General features: G+C 41.8%; 1 protein-coding gene across 1 annotated transcript; it reads right to left on the reverse strand.

The window, feature by feature from the left end:
• Positions 1-510: 510 nt before the first annotated feature.
• On the reverse strand, positions 511-13185 carry sfrp5 (secreted frizzled-related protein 5). The gene is made up of 3 exons (XM_006783895.3): positions 12169-13185; positions 5232-5309; positions 511-2334 (listed from the first exon to the last, which is right to left on the reverse strand). The coding sequence occupies exons 1-3, from the start codon at positions 12722-12724 to the stop codon at positions 2006-2008; spliced, it is 963 nt and encodes a 320-aa protein (XP_006783958.1). The 5' UTR covers positions 12725-13185; the 3' UTR covers positions 511-2005.
• Between the last annotated feature and the right edge of the window lie 1761 nt (positions 13186-14946).

Genomic DNA, 14946 nt, shown 5'->3' on the forward strand with positions numbered 1-14946 from the left:
GTGTCCACCTTACCAGCGGAAGCAAACAATAAAACAAACTGTCAGTTTGTTACCGAAACTGTTTGGGTCTCAGTGGCTAATACCCCCATTCACAAAAACAAAACAGATTTGCTTATTTTTGACTCACTTGCTTTAAATGATGTAAAACTGAGATTGTGAATCAGTTGTACTAAGAGCTATACTAATAGCTCAGTCACACTATAGTAAAAATAGGATGAGAACCTATTGGTGGTTGCCCTGTTTTGTTTTTTGTTTTCACTTTCAGAGACCAATTCCAAAACCTAATACAAACTCTGGATGACCACTTTCAGTCACACCAGGAGGTTCTGGCTGGAATGTGAATTTAAATGATAAATAGACAGTGTGCTTTATGTCAAACACATCATAAGAGAATAGGATGGCCAAACCAACAAACAAAAATCACTGTTTTGGATTTACAGCCTACAGTGAACATTGAGAAACATCAGACCAAGACATTTTCAACTTGTCAACTTTATTTTATGCTTTGACAGTTGGTGTGGTAGATTAAAAAATTTAAAAAGTGTAAATCAGAGTAGTTTCCTTTTCTATTCGTCCCATTTTATTGCATCTAATTGGCCAGTGAGAAAAGTATCTGTTTAATATGAAAAATGTTAAAAAAAATAAATGAAGTCGTAAAATACTGAGCATCCTCATTCAAGTGTGTTAGTTACTTGCGCGCTTTTTTTTTTTTAAACCAGTCGAACATTTTATGCAGATGATAGTCTGAAAATAATTTTTTTAGGCATGAATATACACTTTGTGGTTTATTGGTAATAAATGTGAAACATGACATTTCAAGCAGGTGTTCTTTATAAAAATTTAAAATATATTTTATTCATTAACTTTTTCTGTAAAACAAAGATCTATTTCAGTAACAGAACTACTTACAGGTTAATAGGTTAGAAAAAAAAAATCTCTCATTGTTACATCAACAGTGTATTCAGGTGCTCTTTGTGTAGGATTTTTTGTTTTCATACCATAGATGTTTAACTGAAGCATTTAAAATAAAATAAAAAAGTACAAGAAAAGAAACATTTGAAGACTGATAGTGAAAAATAGCGAGTACAAGAGACTTATGAATCCAACATTGTTGGTTGTGTCCAGAGTCTCTCTCTCTTTCTTTCTCTTTTATTCTCCACTTGTTTTCCAGACGATGCCTTCACTGCCCTAACTTTATTCTCTTTCAAAATTAAAAAGTAAAAAAATATTCAAGTTTCCCTCTTTCAGGCCACAGAAATGGTTCTGTACAAAGTCAGTGGAAGCATCAGTCAGTCTGTCTCATTCCATCAGTCTTCGTTCCCAGCATGGATAAGAAAAAAGAACAAATCCCAGTTTTCTAAGCATTTAGTATTGGTCTGAATTACCTACTTTTTACAACATGCAGTTAAGAGGATCATCAATATTTCTGTGCTTTGATGTTGTTCCTTGGAGCACTGTGCCAGCGTGTGCACTGGTACATCACACAACCCACATACGTTCACTCTCTCATTGCTCTCGGCACTTTTTGCACAGAAACAAACCTTCCCATAATTTTCATTTCACTACAGCGTCGAGCTGAGTTTTCTTTCCAGTAGTTAAATTTCCATTTCTTAATGCTGATGTCTAAGAAGATTGCTTTAGGATATGATTTAAGTGATTCTATAATATCAGAATAGGCAAGCATATTAATGAAGAGTACATTAGATTCCAGGGTGTGAATCAATATGAAATCATTATTATTGTCTTTTTTTGATGGAAGGGAGGGACTTGACTTATTTAAAAAGCAGTTTTCCTCTCTCCAATAATAATAATAATGATCTCTAACATCAAAGGAGAAAAGGACAACTACCTGATTCGTGTTTAGCTTCGGGGCTGGTAAAAGATTTTATAGGATTCATGACTCAGGGATGCATTAGTGAAATAACTGCTATAATCTAAGTGAAACAAAGGTTGAATCTGAAAAGCAAAGTTGTGGAAAGTTCAGCGAACACTGCAGTGAAGCAGGTCACTGGAAGACGGTGTGGTAGGTGGGGCACTGATGGGACTTCATGTATTTGATGGCGACCTTGAGCTCCTTGCTCTTCTTGTCCCACTTGTGAATGGACGTGAGAAGCAGTTGTTGGTCCACTTTGCGGCCCATGATGAGGAAGTTGGAGCCCAGGCTGTCCAGCTGGGAGCACGGACAGTTGGCACCATTCTTAATGTACAAGGTCAGCTTCTTCAGGTCCTTCTTCCTCAGCACGCCCTGCTTCAGAACTTTCTTCTTCTTTTGTGCTGCAATTAGCTTCCGGTCACCCTTTTCCTTTTTCACCTCCTTGATTTTCATCTTTAGGACTAAAGCAGAAGAGAAGAAGATATTTAAATGGATTTTTATTCAGTAAAACCCTAAAGCTCTTAATGCATCACTCTGATCCCAGTGTTTCACTCTTATTTAAGCAGCTGTGGTATTTTTTTTAACTTCTGGAAGTCTAGTACTGAGCTCTGTACTGTTCTAAAGCAGTAGCTATTTTACACCTCCCCCGAGTATCATCATTTAGACTTTCCTGAGCAGTGTGCAAAAGCTGCATCCTTGTGAATGTCTGACTCGGGAAAAACTCCACAGTCCAACATCTTTTCGGAATTTGGTGTACATATTTTGGCAATATAAATCACAAGTCTTCTCTTTGTTGTTGTTGGGCTATTCCTGAGCAAAAATCATCTTAAATGATTTTGCTTTCAAGTCTCAGACAAAGTCAGATTTATAGTCAGGTTCAGGACATCCATAAGTCTAAAAAACTGCTTGCAGCATAAGATTAATATTGCTACATGGAATCATTATCATCTGTTGTCATTCTGCCCTGCCTGTGTCATTGTTTACACACTTGCAGTGCAGTGTTTTGCGACCAGTGGTGTATTTTTAGGCAAAACATATATAGAACAGAGAACCTCTGTGCACAGTTTTTATTACATGTAGGATCTGGTTACAGCAAACTCAAAGTTTATCAGCCTAATGAAGTACTGACTTGAATCTCCCATTGCACCTTCTGTTTATAAGTTCATATTTTTATATGCGAGAGATTAAAATTGAACTGCCAAACATTCAAAAGAGGAATTCTCTGGGTGAGAATTTTGACAGGTGAAATTAATCACGGGTCGGGCAAAGGTGTGGGGTCGGTATGAAGCATCGCTATGTACTCCGGCCTACTGGAAGATCGCCATTTCACTTCTCGCCTGCTTGTCTATGGTTGCATAAACATCCCTCGGTACACTCAGATAGGTATACAGTACATGTGAAGTGATAGCGTGTTCAAAAAGGAATGTGTGCATTGAGTTGCCCCTTGTTCACATCCTGTTTCACATCCAGCTCCTTCGCGGCGAGTGTGTTTATGCGCTGTATTTGCCTGCCTACATGCCTGAGCTGCGTGTGTTTTTGTGAAAGACCGCATTCATGTGTATGTACGGCGTGTGTTCAGTGAAGGTACGGAGGATAATTCATCTCCCTCTGCTTCACTTTAAATGCCCACCCGTAATCAGTCATATTTAGTCATAAGTGATGCAGTGGGGCCCTCTGTGCTGCCTGGCCAGCATCTTTGTGACAAGCTGTGCCCACGTCTTTATACAAAGTCGCTCTCTTTAAAGTGAGCAGAGGAGGGCGTAGAGGTAGAAGCAGCTGGAAAGAGAGGGAGTGAGGAGTATGCCGTCGTTTTGAGGAGAAACAGGTTTTCTTCAAGCTGAAGCAAGCAATCTACTCTAACAACAAGGTGTCGGCTAGACAAGACTCTTGTCATTTGTGCAGCAGCTGGATAGTGCAGTAAGAAATGTCATGAGATCGTCCATGAAAAGCAGACCGTAGCAAAAACAGTGTCCAAAGATGAATAGGTAGCAGCATTCATGAGGTATGAGCTCAAGCACTACAGAATAACATTGTAGAGTTGTTCCTTCCTTGATCTCCAAATCCATATGTCACACTTATCTTTTCGACGCATTCCCTTGCGAAAACATCTTTCTGCGGCTATCTGCAATCATGTTTCATATTAATGAACAGAAAGAATCTGTGTTTTCCTTTATGATCCCTGAAGCAACCTCATGTAAAAGATTGAGTTATATAATCCCGCAATTAATCAGACAAATAAATATCCCTGATTTGGTAACGTCACGTTGAATTACAGGAGACGTGTCTGCATTTTGGTTGCGGCTCAGAGAGTCAAGAAGGTGCGCACGGACGTGTTTTGTTGTTGTTGGATGTGGTTTTATCATTTATTATGGGTCATGCTCTGTATATTCTGGCTCTTTTGTACATGTGGTTATTTTGTAAAACTGTTTTATACTGCAGGCATCGCCTCTGCGGGAAACATGAAATATGCAGAGAAAAAAATGATCCTGGCCACACATGCTTTTGTAATTTCACAACTTTTTGTCACCATTCCTCATTTGGTGCTTAACGTGTTTGGAACAGAGCAAATAGACAGCAGTTTATCATTAACTGTAAACACTGTAAACAATTCAGCTGCTGTGATGAACTCAAATAACAGAATATTTATATAATTATACTCTGGCATCATCTTAAGGTCGTTACTATTGTGAAACACGAAGGCTGGAAAGTGGAAAGTTTGAAATTGGGGCTAAGAAATGAAGTCATTTATCAGCTCATGTGAAGAAAAAGTCGATTCTAGCAGCGAAATTAACGCGAAACGGCTGCAATAAAGATTTAACCGAAGGGAGGATCAGAAGTGAGAAACAGGGATGTGCAGATGAGATTCTCTGTGTGGTTGCACGTGCTTTTTAATTCATAATCAAAGGAAAATAGCGTAAATACCACTTAATCTTCATTTTATGTAACCACTGATAGCTCAAAGTTAAGCTTTCGTTTTAGGTGATTTTGCTATTTTGCTATAAATTTATGTCCATGCCATTTATGTTGATGGGAGTTTTTAAAGACACAGTGCTTTGACTTTTTAGTTTGTTATTACAACTTTTCAACACAATATTAAAAAACAGATTTTATAATTACGTCATGAAACAGACGTGTAAATCCAAATCAACACCGTGGTGAAATGTTTTGCTTGCACTCTTGTACTTGGCTGACTGTTGTACACAAAGCAATTGCACTTTTCTGCTGTGTTGTCAGTCTCTCACAAACTCCAGTTTACCAGACTGCAGATAGGTAAGAAAGTTTCCATAACCCTGCTGTATGCTAGTGACCGTTTGTATCCATAGTCGGGTACTACGTTTTTCAGTTTTTTACTACTTACCAAAGTCACTTGCACAGTAATGCTCCATGATGTTGTCTTTCTTCAGCTCATTGTCACACGGTGGGCACACCTTTGACACTGAAGGGAAAAAAAGAAGGAAGAAGAATTTGTCGTCACCTATATTCAATCTCGTTTCCTTTGGTGCTTTTAAGACCAGATTAGCTCATATCTAACGGCAGCGTTGAGGTCAAGTGCAGTGAGCAAAACCAAAGTAGTGTCAGTATGAAATCGTTAAGCCCTGAGCACTTCTGAGGCACTTATTTGCTGCCCCCCCTCCCCCTTGTCAGAGGCTATTTGCTGCTGAGTGAACGCAGAGTCCAGTAGGCTGACTGATGTTTGCCCTGCAATTACACTGGAGAAAATGTTTTTATTCTGGCCCGTTGTATATTTTGGTGGCGCAGGCGTGGTCTCGGCTGTTCAGAAAGGTAAACGGTGCGGCGGGAGCTGCTGAACATGGTGAAAAGTGATTCAGTACACAGACGCAGCCATCACTTAGGCCACACAGCAACCGCACATTGTGAAAGAGCGAGGGGGAAACCAAAGCAACAAGTTCAGTTTATTTTTAACTCAAAATTTACGGTCATGCATGCTTTACTCAAGAGCGTGTTTGGCCTGTCTAACTTTGATATGAGACTTTGTGATTGTTGTTGTTGTTGTCTTCCCACACAGTTGAGACAGAGCACACGAGGGAAGAAATACAAGCCCTGCATAAAATCCTTTTTATGTATTTTTTGCATGTAAGGCAAATAAGGCCTTGCCATTCAATTAATAGGATTTATAAAACATCAGAGACTTCTCTGACACACACATACACGAACACACACCACCTTGTAATTTTCCCCTCGATATTAAACATTATCAAAACAATTACTGCTTCGATTCCATGTATTTCCAGAGTATTTCCAGCTCTACTCATCTAATATCAGGCCACTCATCCACCAAACAGAGCCGCAAGCCAAGAGAGCAAAAAAAAAAAAAAGTATAATATTAGAAAGGGCCACAGAGAGAAGGATGTGGTATAGAAGCATTGCCCTCACAACATACCTATACACCTAGGGGATAAATTTGACAACATGAAGGGAAAACAGTGCAGAACTTTTGCTGAGTTAGCAGCCTTTTTTTTTCTCGAGATAACTGCTTATAGGAGAGTTTAGTTTTTCTGACATTCCCTCATTGCAAGATCCAAAATATGTTATTCCCCCACCCCCTGAGTTCCCTGTGCTTTCCCTTTCCTTCTGTGTCTCCCACTTTCCAGAAACACACCTATGCAAAACGACACGCCTCTCCTTGCACTGTGCAGGCCCTGGGTTAAAAGTCAGGGTTCAGAGGTTATCACCTCAGCCCAAACCTCAGCGTCTGGCCAGATAATGAGATGGGTCAAAGTTTAACATGCTTCGCTGCTTGGGTCATGGGGAGGTGAACCCCCTAACCACCAGTGAGTGTATGCATGTGTGTGTCTGCCTATATGTGTGTTGGAGGTAGCTGAGCCATGTTCTTGTAGAGCAACTGCCAGTTTTTTCTCCTCTGAGTGTTCCCATGCTTTCATAGGCAGGAGACCTGTGAGGCCTGCAAGGTCAGGCTTCTAATTGTTTGGTGCTGACATGCAGACTGGGACAGAAGCATGGAAAAACACACACACACACACACACACACACACAGAACAAGAGACAACAAAACTTCTCTGGATTTGTCCGTCTTGAATGGTCCCCTTGAAGCCGTTCGGTCTTATTCAGACTCGGTGGTAATTCATTCTGGTTTCACAGGGGTGGTATTTTGGCAGAAGGCCCGGTTGCGCTGATGCCAGAGCATGTGTCAGGAGAAAGCAGTCCCTCCATGAAACTTAGTTGAGCTTGGACCGAAAACCAGCGTTTGGATGGCGCTTAGAAATCACTTAAGGGACGACTGCCCTCATCGTCGGTCTCTGTCGAGGGAATCACCGTCATGTTCCGATGGGAATCACTGCTGCGTGGCTTGGTACTTTTTTTCCTGGACACATTTCTGCTCAGTAAATATTTTGACTTTGAGCTCATTAATATATTTTTTGCCATCATCTCAAAGCAGCTGAAGAATTTTTTACCATGCAATTAAATTGTGAAAATCTTGCTCTCACTCTGGTTGACTTTGGACTTGACCACCTCTTGTGTGCTACTTTTGGCATTTACCTACTGCGTTATAAACTTAATTACAGGAATTTTAATGTTCCAATTTATTATGACAAATGTTACTGTCTTACAGAGCTTACAGAACCTGTGGAGGATGAGGAGGTTGGGAGTTGATGATTGAGGATAAGAGGAAAGGGATAATGGGAACGGGGTGAGTAGGGAGGAGATCTTGTGGAAGGCCCTGCTGTTAATCTTTAAACAGCAAGCCAGGGTGGAAATGGTGCACAGCAAGAGGGGGAAACTTCTCCAAAACTTCACTTACTCATAGCTCCGAGGTTAATAACATTTCAGTCTTTCTGCAGTGTCTTTTGTCTATAAAGAAATCTCCAAGAAAAACCTATTAAACTTATGAACGTGAAAACTCATTTGCAAAATAAATTTGGAATACAAAGCAGTGGCACCGTGTACCAATGCAAAGGAATATCTGTTCTCTTTAATGACATAGTCATTCTTATTTTGTTTTACTTAGCTTAGGAAATTGCTTTCTGGAATGAAATTTATTGGGCAACAACACAAATCATCGTGCCTGTTCACAGTGAATTCCTAATAGACACCGCTTGTCATCACATGATATTTAACAATCTAATTAACGTACTTTAAACATGCAGCTGAAATCACAAACACTACAAATCATATTTTATGTTTGTTTCATTTGACTGATTCGCTTGGAATCGTTTTTATAGTTGGGTAAAAATACAAGAGGTTACATGCCGCCGCTGCCTCTTTCTCTTATGCGCACTTTTGAATAAACACAAACACATGTTTTCACACATCTGACGACCACATCTAACAACACCGTCATCTGGTTCTCTGACATTTCTTGTACCTTATTGCTCGTTGCCCGAGCTCCACAGCGACTTTTATAAGAAGAATGTGCGCCGGTCACTATCTCATGCCTTATTTGGGTCTTTTAAGTTATGAGCAGCAGCACTTATGACATAAAATGGTACAATCCCGGAGATGAAATTCAGCGTGATTTACATCGGAGAGCCAAACATCTGTTGAAATTCGGGGCGGAGGAGAACTAAAGCATGACTCGGGGAACCCACGGGGCCCCTAAAACACAGCATGCTCCTTGCATCTGTAGGAAACCTACACAGAAGAGAAAATACATCCTCATAACGCCTCGGCAGCGCTCCATATCCAGACCATTGGATCATATTTTCCTTTTCATATAGTAACCAAGTTCATATGAGCAGTGACTGTTGTGCTGCTGGGGTCCTGACAGTGCTGCCTGTCTCCTTTAATGTGGTTGTAAATCACACTAGTCACATTTCATCACAGATTTCAGCAAGGACAGACCTTTCCTCCCATGCAATTTTACTGGCATGCACATATCTTGAGTGTTCATTTCTGGTGCAAACATGCAAACTAAGTTAAGAAACAAAACCAGAATCCAGTCTGTGATAATCATGCCTACTGATTTACAGATGCTGACAGCAGCTAAAAGTGGCATCATTAAAACAATGAGGTGTAGTTGATGGTGTGGCAATAATTGTTCCCTGTCTGACAGACTGAGCTCGGCTGGCCTTTTCCGCTCCCGGGATGCCTGGGCCCTCTTTTGTCAGCAGTCAGCTTGTCTTCTGTGGTATAATATACAGACTTGTATTTCACATAATCACACCCCTTGGGCTCTTCACACACACACACACACACACACACACACACACACACGCACGTAAAGGCACAAGTGCCAGCACAAAACCTGAGCTCAGGTGGTGGTGAGTTTCTGCCAGTTTTGGCTGTGACACAGAGGTGGAAAGTGAATCTTGCTCTGTACTGTTAGTTTCCACAAGAGTCCTCGAACCGTGCTATATCATGTAATTGCAGAATAGCTCAGATAGCATCGGGGCCTCCCGGACTGGGAGACCAGCGAGTAAAGCTATACTAATTCTTGTGATTGATCCAACTCCCAAAGATTCACCTTGATTACCACAAGATTCTTCATGCGATCCCGTGTAAAGAAAATCGTCAGTGTCCTCCAGTGACATAGAAGCTTCCCGGGAAACTCACTTCTAAGAGCTCTTAGCTGAAATTCCTTTTTATTATTGCTGGCTGTGTTTTCATGTGTGTGTGTGTGTGTGTGTCTGTGTCTACGTCTGTGTGTGTGCGGGTGTGCATCCGTGCGGAATTAGAAGCCAAAAGCTTGTCCTCGGGATGGCCTCATCGGCACATCTGAGAATCTCTGGTTCTTAGCGAAATGTCAGTGGCTGAGCCTCCGGGCTAGAAGTGATATGGGTTCACTCTCAGTTTGAAACACTCACAAGAATACACGCACATGCACACGCCTAAAAAAGCACACACCCAAATTTAACTTTACCGTTATTTCATTTTTGTTTTTGAGTGTCATTTTATTCTTTAAAAATTAAAATCAGCATATTTTTTCTTTTGTTCTTTGTATGTAAAATTTCCTAACACTAAAAATCCTTATTTCCACTGATTCTTCAGGACCCTCTGTAATCTATCCTCCTCTGATCATTATTTGAATAGATGGGATCAACAAACAGTTGGCTGTTTGGGGAGGTGGCAGATGAACGTCAAGCCGCCTCCTTCTCAAAGTGCACGTAGAAGAATGAATTATAACTCCGCAAACCAAAATGTCACATACTTGATACGAGTCCTACAAAAACAGAACGGCCATTTTCCCTAATGGAAAAAGTCAGAACTGCATTAATTCACCCAAGAATCTTCCACTGGTCTTTTTCCCACTGCTTTTTGCAAATCAGATTAGATACTTAGATGTCAGTATGCTGTGACCATTATTGATAAAAAGGAAAGATATGTCACACAACTGACTGACATTGTTTTTGTAATGATTGGTTTTCAGCGCTTTAGGAAATGTGTTTATCTGTCAAAGAACGTCTCAAGTAACAGAAAGGACATTTCAAGTGAAAAAAGACCTTTTCACCATAAACGTAAGAAGATGAAAAATGAGATTAAACGGTTGAAAGCAAATCGTGAAGTAATGTGAGCAATATGGCAATGGCCATTATATTTATATAGCATTTTTCAGCACGTATGAACTCAGTGTCCTTAACATAAAAGATAAATTAAGGCTTAGTTTGTAAAAATAAAAAATTTAAAGAGGGTTTTTGATTTTGGACACAGTTTTAATTGACTTTGGCTCAACAGGCACCTGCCCCCACCACCAACCCACACACAACCACAGTAACTGAAAGCACCTTCAGCACACTTAGATCTAATTCTAGGAATAGTTAAGAGATCTGCACCGTTTTCTAAACCGGATCTAAACCGTTTTCTTCAGGTTCTCATTGAAAGCAGAGGCAAACACTTCTTATGCTGCAGGAAGCAGCTTTTCTCCTCTTTTATTCGCTGTGTGCCTGTCCTTACTCTCCTGCTTCCCTCTCCTTTCACTCCTCTTCATTCTGCTCTCTCAGGGACAATCAGACTTTAGCGATTCCCATTCTCTGCCTGCGTCTCTTGTCCTGTCATGTCGACTAATTAGTGGGAACTCAGTAATTGGCCTTCTAGCTAATTGGCCTGCTGGCTGCCAGACCCAACAATGGCTGAGCAGACTGGGACACAGTGGGGACTGTCCCCCTCCACTGTCTAAAGACTCTCATCAACTCCCTCTCTCTCCCTCTCAGCGCTGACTGCTTTTGTGAAGAGGCTGCTTAAGTAGTTGTGCTTCTCACACACATGCACACACACACATACACACAGGCATTTGCACACCTCTTTGGATTTAGTTCCCACTCAGTCCCACTATTCACAATTGATACTCTTACTCATTGCTTGTGAAGAATAATATATTCTCTTATTTTTGTGAATCAAATCACTCTCAGAAACTCTTGATAAAGATTTGTCCTTTGTTTCATCCAGCTAAGGTTAATTTGGTAATTTGACTCTGTGCAAACCATGAAATAAAACATGATTCATTCACTCTTTGACTGTTTCGCTGTAGATGGATGACTACTGATAAGGGTGTGTGTCCATGCATGTGCCTCTGTGTAACTTTCAGTTAATACCCCCGCAGTCCATCTATCTTAACTCAATGCGCGATCTGGCTGCTGGAGTCTCCAAGTCTTCTGGCTCCCTTGGTCTGTCTCCGTACCTCCCTGAGGCATATATAGATGGCCAGAGCCGTCCTCAACTGTCCACTTAGAACTTTCCCCTGTAGCATCTTCCTGCTCCCGTCTCTTTCGCTGACCTCCTTTGGCTAGTTTTCCACTTAATCTCTTGTCTGTCATTGTGGAAATGTATGGAAGCCATCTGATTCTCTCATCCTCACAGTTTACAGACTCTCAGTGTATCCGATTGCAAGGACTTGAACGATCATTTGCTAAAGTAATATTATGAAAACAATGAAAAATTCAGAACTTTATCTCCTCGTTTACTTTCTGCTGAGTTTTCCATCTCAGCGCCTGCGTCTGCAAAACACAACATATTTTTCGGGGCATCTTTTCCTTCTGTCGAATTTAAAACACATGCGCATTCATATATCTCTTGTTTTCAACTAGATTTTATCAAATATACCAGGACAGAATATTTAAACACTGCTTTTTTATTTTAAAAAAATCTCAAAGATTTATTAAATGAGCATTTATTGAATTATTAAATCTTTTAAAAGAGATTGCTAAAACATAATATTTACATTTTGTGGAAAGCACCAGATTATCTTTTTGCTGCTGGAAAAGCTATAATTTTAACCAGTAGCCTCTTCAGTAGTTATCCAAATTAAAATTGGTTATGATTTTATTGACATTTCTCTTCACTGTATTTTGCAAGAGCGTGCATGAATGAAGGTGGCCTACCTGGTGGCTGGGTCGCATGGTTCCCGGTGAACTGCATGGGGATGCACAGGTCGTTATCAATGGGGAACTTGTCGCAGGTCAGCATCTCCGGCCAGGGAAAACCGTAGGTCTCCATCACCGGAGCACAGCTGTCCCTGACAGCCTCGCACAGTGAGCGGCAAGGGTAGATGGGCCTGTCTAGGCACACTGGTGCAAACAGTGAGCACAGGAAGACCTGCGTATCAGCATGGCACCGTTTGGCCAGGAGGGGCACCCAACTGCCTGCCTGCTGCTTAACTTCGGGCATGGTCTCGTGGTCCAGGAGGTTGGGCAGCCTCATCTTCTTGTAGCCCACATTGTGGCACAGGCGCAGGTCAGCTGGTATGTCCAGACACTGGGGCTGCTTGGTGTAGAAGCGGCCATTGTGGAAGTTGTCCGACTGCCAGCTGTAGTAGTCATACTCATCTGCGGCCGAGACGGTAAGGAGGAGGAGGAGGGAGAAGGGCGACAGGCCCAGTGCCAAGCTGAAGGAGCCCTGGGTTAATGCCCACCTGGGGCTCTTTTGTCCGTTTGCCATGCCTCTACGAGTTCAGACCAACAATTCAAGAAGGTTATATCCAAAGTCTCCAAAGTAACTCAGTGAAGACAAAATGCAAGGAGAAGAGAGAAACAAGGGGGGGCAGGCGTGAAAGCTGTAATCCCTTTTTTTCTCCTGAGTATGAACGCAGCGGATTGAAAACAAAAGTGTTTAATTCCCTTCTTCCCTGGAGAGTCGACCCTCTAAGCCTCCCTGAAACACCTCCCTGTGTGTGTGTGTGTATGTGCCTCAGGTAGTGGAGTGGGGAGGCAGCAGTCAGGGAAGAGTGAGCTTACAAGTAGGACTTCTTACTTTTCCTAACTTTCCCTGTTCACAGTTTCTCACTTTCTTTCCCTGGTGCTCTCCTAGAACTGCCTCCAGCTCTCTCCTGCTCTCTGTCTATCAGTCTGTAATGAGGAGTACCTAGGTTTTAAGAAGCAGTGGTAGCTGCTCTCGTCTGCTGCCTGCCCCCTAGCAGGCGTCCAGACCATTCACCTTCCTACTGGCCTCCCCTGGACTCACTCAGAACAGCTCCAGCCAATCACAACCCCAGGGGGAGGCTCCCACTGGCCCTCAGGACACTCCTTCTGCCCCTTATTTTCACCAAAAGCCCTCCTCCAGAAGAGCTTAACAGGAAAGAAAGAGAGAGCAGCCTGTGGCAAGTTTCTACAGCTGCATTTTTATATTGATCTCTCGAATATGCACACGATTTTTTAGTTGGAAACACATCCAGAAGACACTGCCATCCTCTTACTCATGTTGTTTTTGTGATGGATTTCTAAACTCTTTAGCCCACTTCCATTTACTTGTGAGAGACAGACTCTACGGGCTCCCTGCAGATTGCTCCACGTGTAACAAAGGATGTGTGCTTGCAATTCAAGCACGCTCACTTCATTAGCTCAAAACAGTCTGGCAGCAGCTTTGGCTGGCATCAGCAGTGAGAAAACTTACAAGCGCACACATTCACATGCATAACTGTAAACGTGAGAGATGCAGGAGGAGAATATGAATGAAGTTGAGGGGGGAAAGGGCACCAGCATGGGAGAAGTGAGGTTACTGAGTTGTGCAACTACAGGTGGCTAGGTGGTTTATCCGCGCCAAGGGAGTTATGCTAATGTGTATGTTGGCTGTGAAAAGAGGCACGCTGCATATCTGTCTCTTTCTATCAGTGCCACTGACACAGTGAGGGCCTTCATCTTTGGAGCAAACTCCCTAGAAGGGTCACATTCAGATTCAAAAGCCTGTAGCATTGTGAACAGGATGTGGGATCAGTGGCTCACTTGGAGGGTGTTCCTGCATTTGCTATTTGATCTGCGTCATGCATTAATGCTTTTCCTCATGTGAATAGACTGTAAATGCAGGCCAATACAAATGATTTTAAAGTGACTGTTTTCTGTACTATATCAAGATATATGTGGATTGTGAAGACACCATATAGATCATCCTGCAGATGGATTGTGGAGAGACTAAGACGAAGTAAACAAACTGTATGTGGCAGTACAAACAAGGGGACCGGGAAAGTGCGTGCATGTGTGTTTTGCAAACAGCTGGCGGTGTACTTGGATGGGAATCAGGAACAGTATTGTTCTGCGCCTGTAGGGTGGAAGATAAAATTCCAGAAACAGCAGTGAGTCCGTAGAATCTAATTCAATAAGATGATATGAAATAGAGAAAATCATGTTTTAATAACAGTTAACCAAGCACATCAATAAAATAAGTCCAAGAGCCCGTAGAGTTTTATAGTATCATGACCAAACATTCACTTATTTCCAAACCCGGGGCACTGAAGAAGATTACTGCACCATCAAATCGTTTTTTACTCGACAATGGAGTTGAATGTGTTTCAACTTTATCATGCTGGGCTGCGCTTCAAATCCCTGTTAGTACGCCCTTAGTGTGTGCGGATACTTTTTTCAGTGGATTGGAAAAGCTGCCAACAGAGCGAACAAAATCTGCAGTTTGCATAACCTTCAAATGAAGAAAGATAAGATGGTTGTTAGCTGATGTAGCCATTTTTGAAGGAAAATTATAAATAAAAGCATTGTTGAGTGAGCATAAAGCACTTATTTTGTTTTCAGAACCTCACAGCCAAGACTTACTTGACTCACCGTGTCTTTCCCAGCAGTAACACTTTCATCCTTCAACATGCTGTACTGACTGCTAACCTTTGCACTACAACTAATCAACGTAGCTCACAGCTAATGATCTGTGGACCTTACTCT

This window comes from Neolamprologus brichardi, chromosome 13 (assembly GCF_056152115.1).
Source record: "Neolamprologus brichardi isolate AB-2024 chromosome 13, ASM5615211v1, whole genome shotgun sequence".
Taxonomy (NCBI): Eukaryota; Metazoa; Chordata; class Actinopteri; order Cichliformes; family Cichlidae; genus Neolamprologus; species Neolamprologus brichardi.

Excerpts from the sequence above, each read along its gene's own strand:
- sfrp5 (XM_006783895.3), bottom strand. The coding sequence starts at position 12,724 with ATGGCAAACGGACAAAAGAGCCCCAGGTGGGCATTAACCCAGGGCTCC. Across the intron at positions 5,310-12,168 it reads CCATGCGACCCAGCCACCAG|TGTCAAAGGTGTGCCCACCG; the intron begins GTAGGCCACCTT and ends TTTTCCCTTCAG. Across the intron at positions 2,335-5,231 it reads TTACTGTGCAAGTGACTTTG|TCCTAAAGATGAAAATCAAG; the intron begins GTAAGTAGTAAA and ends CTTCTGCTTTAG.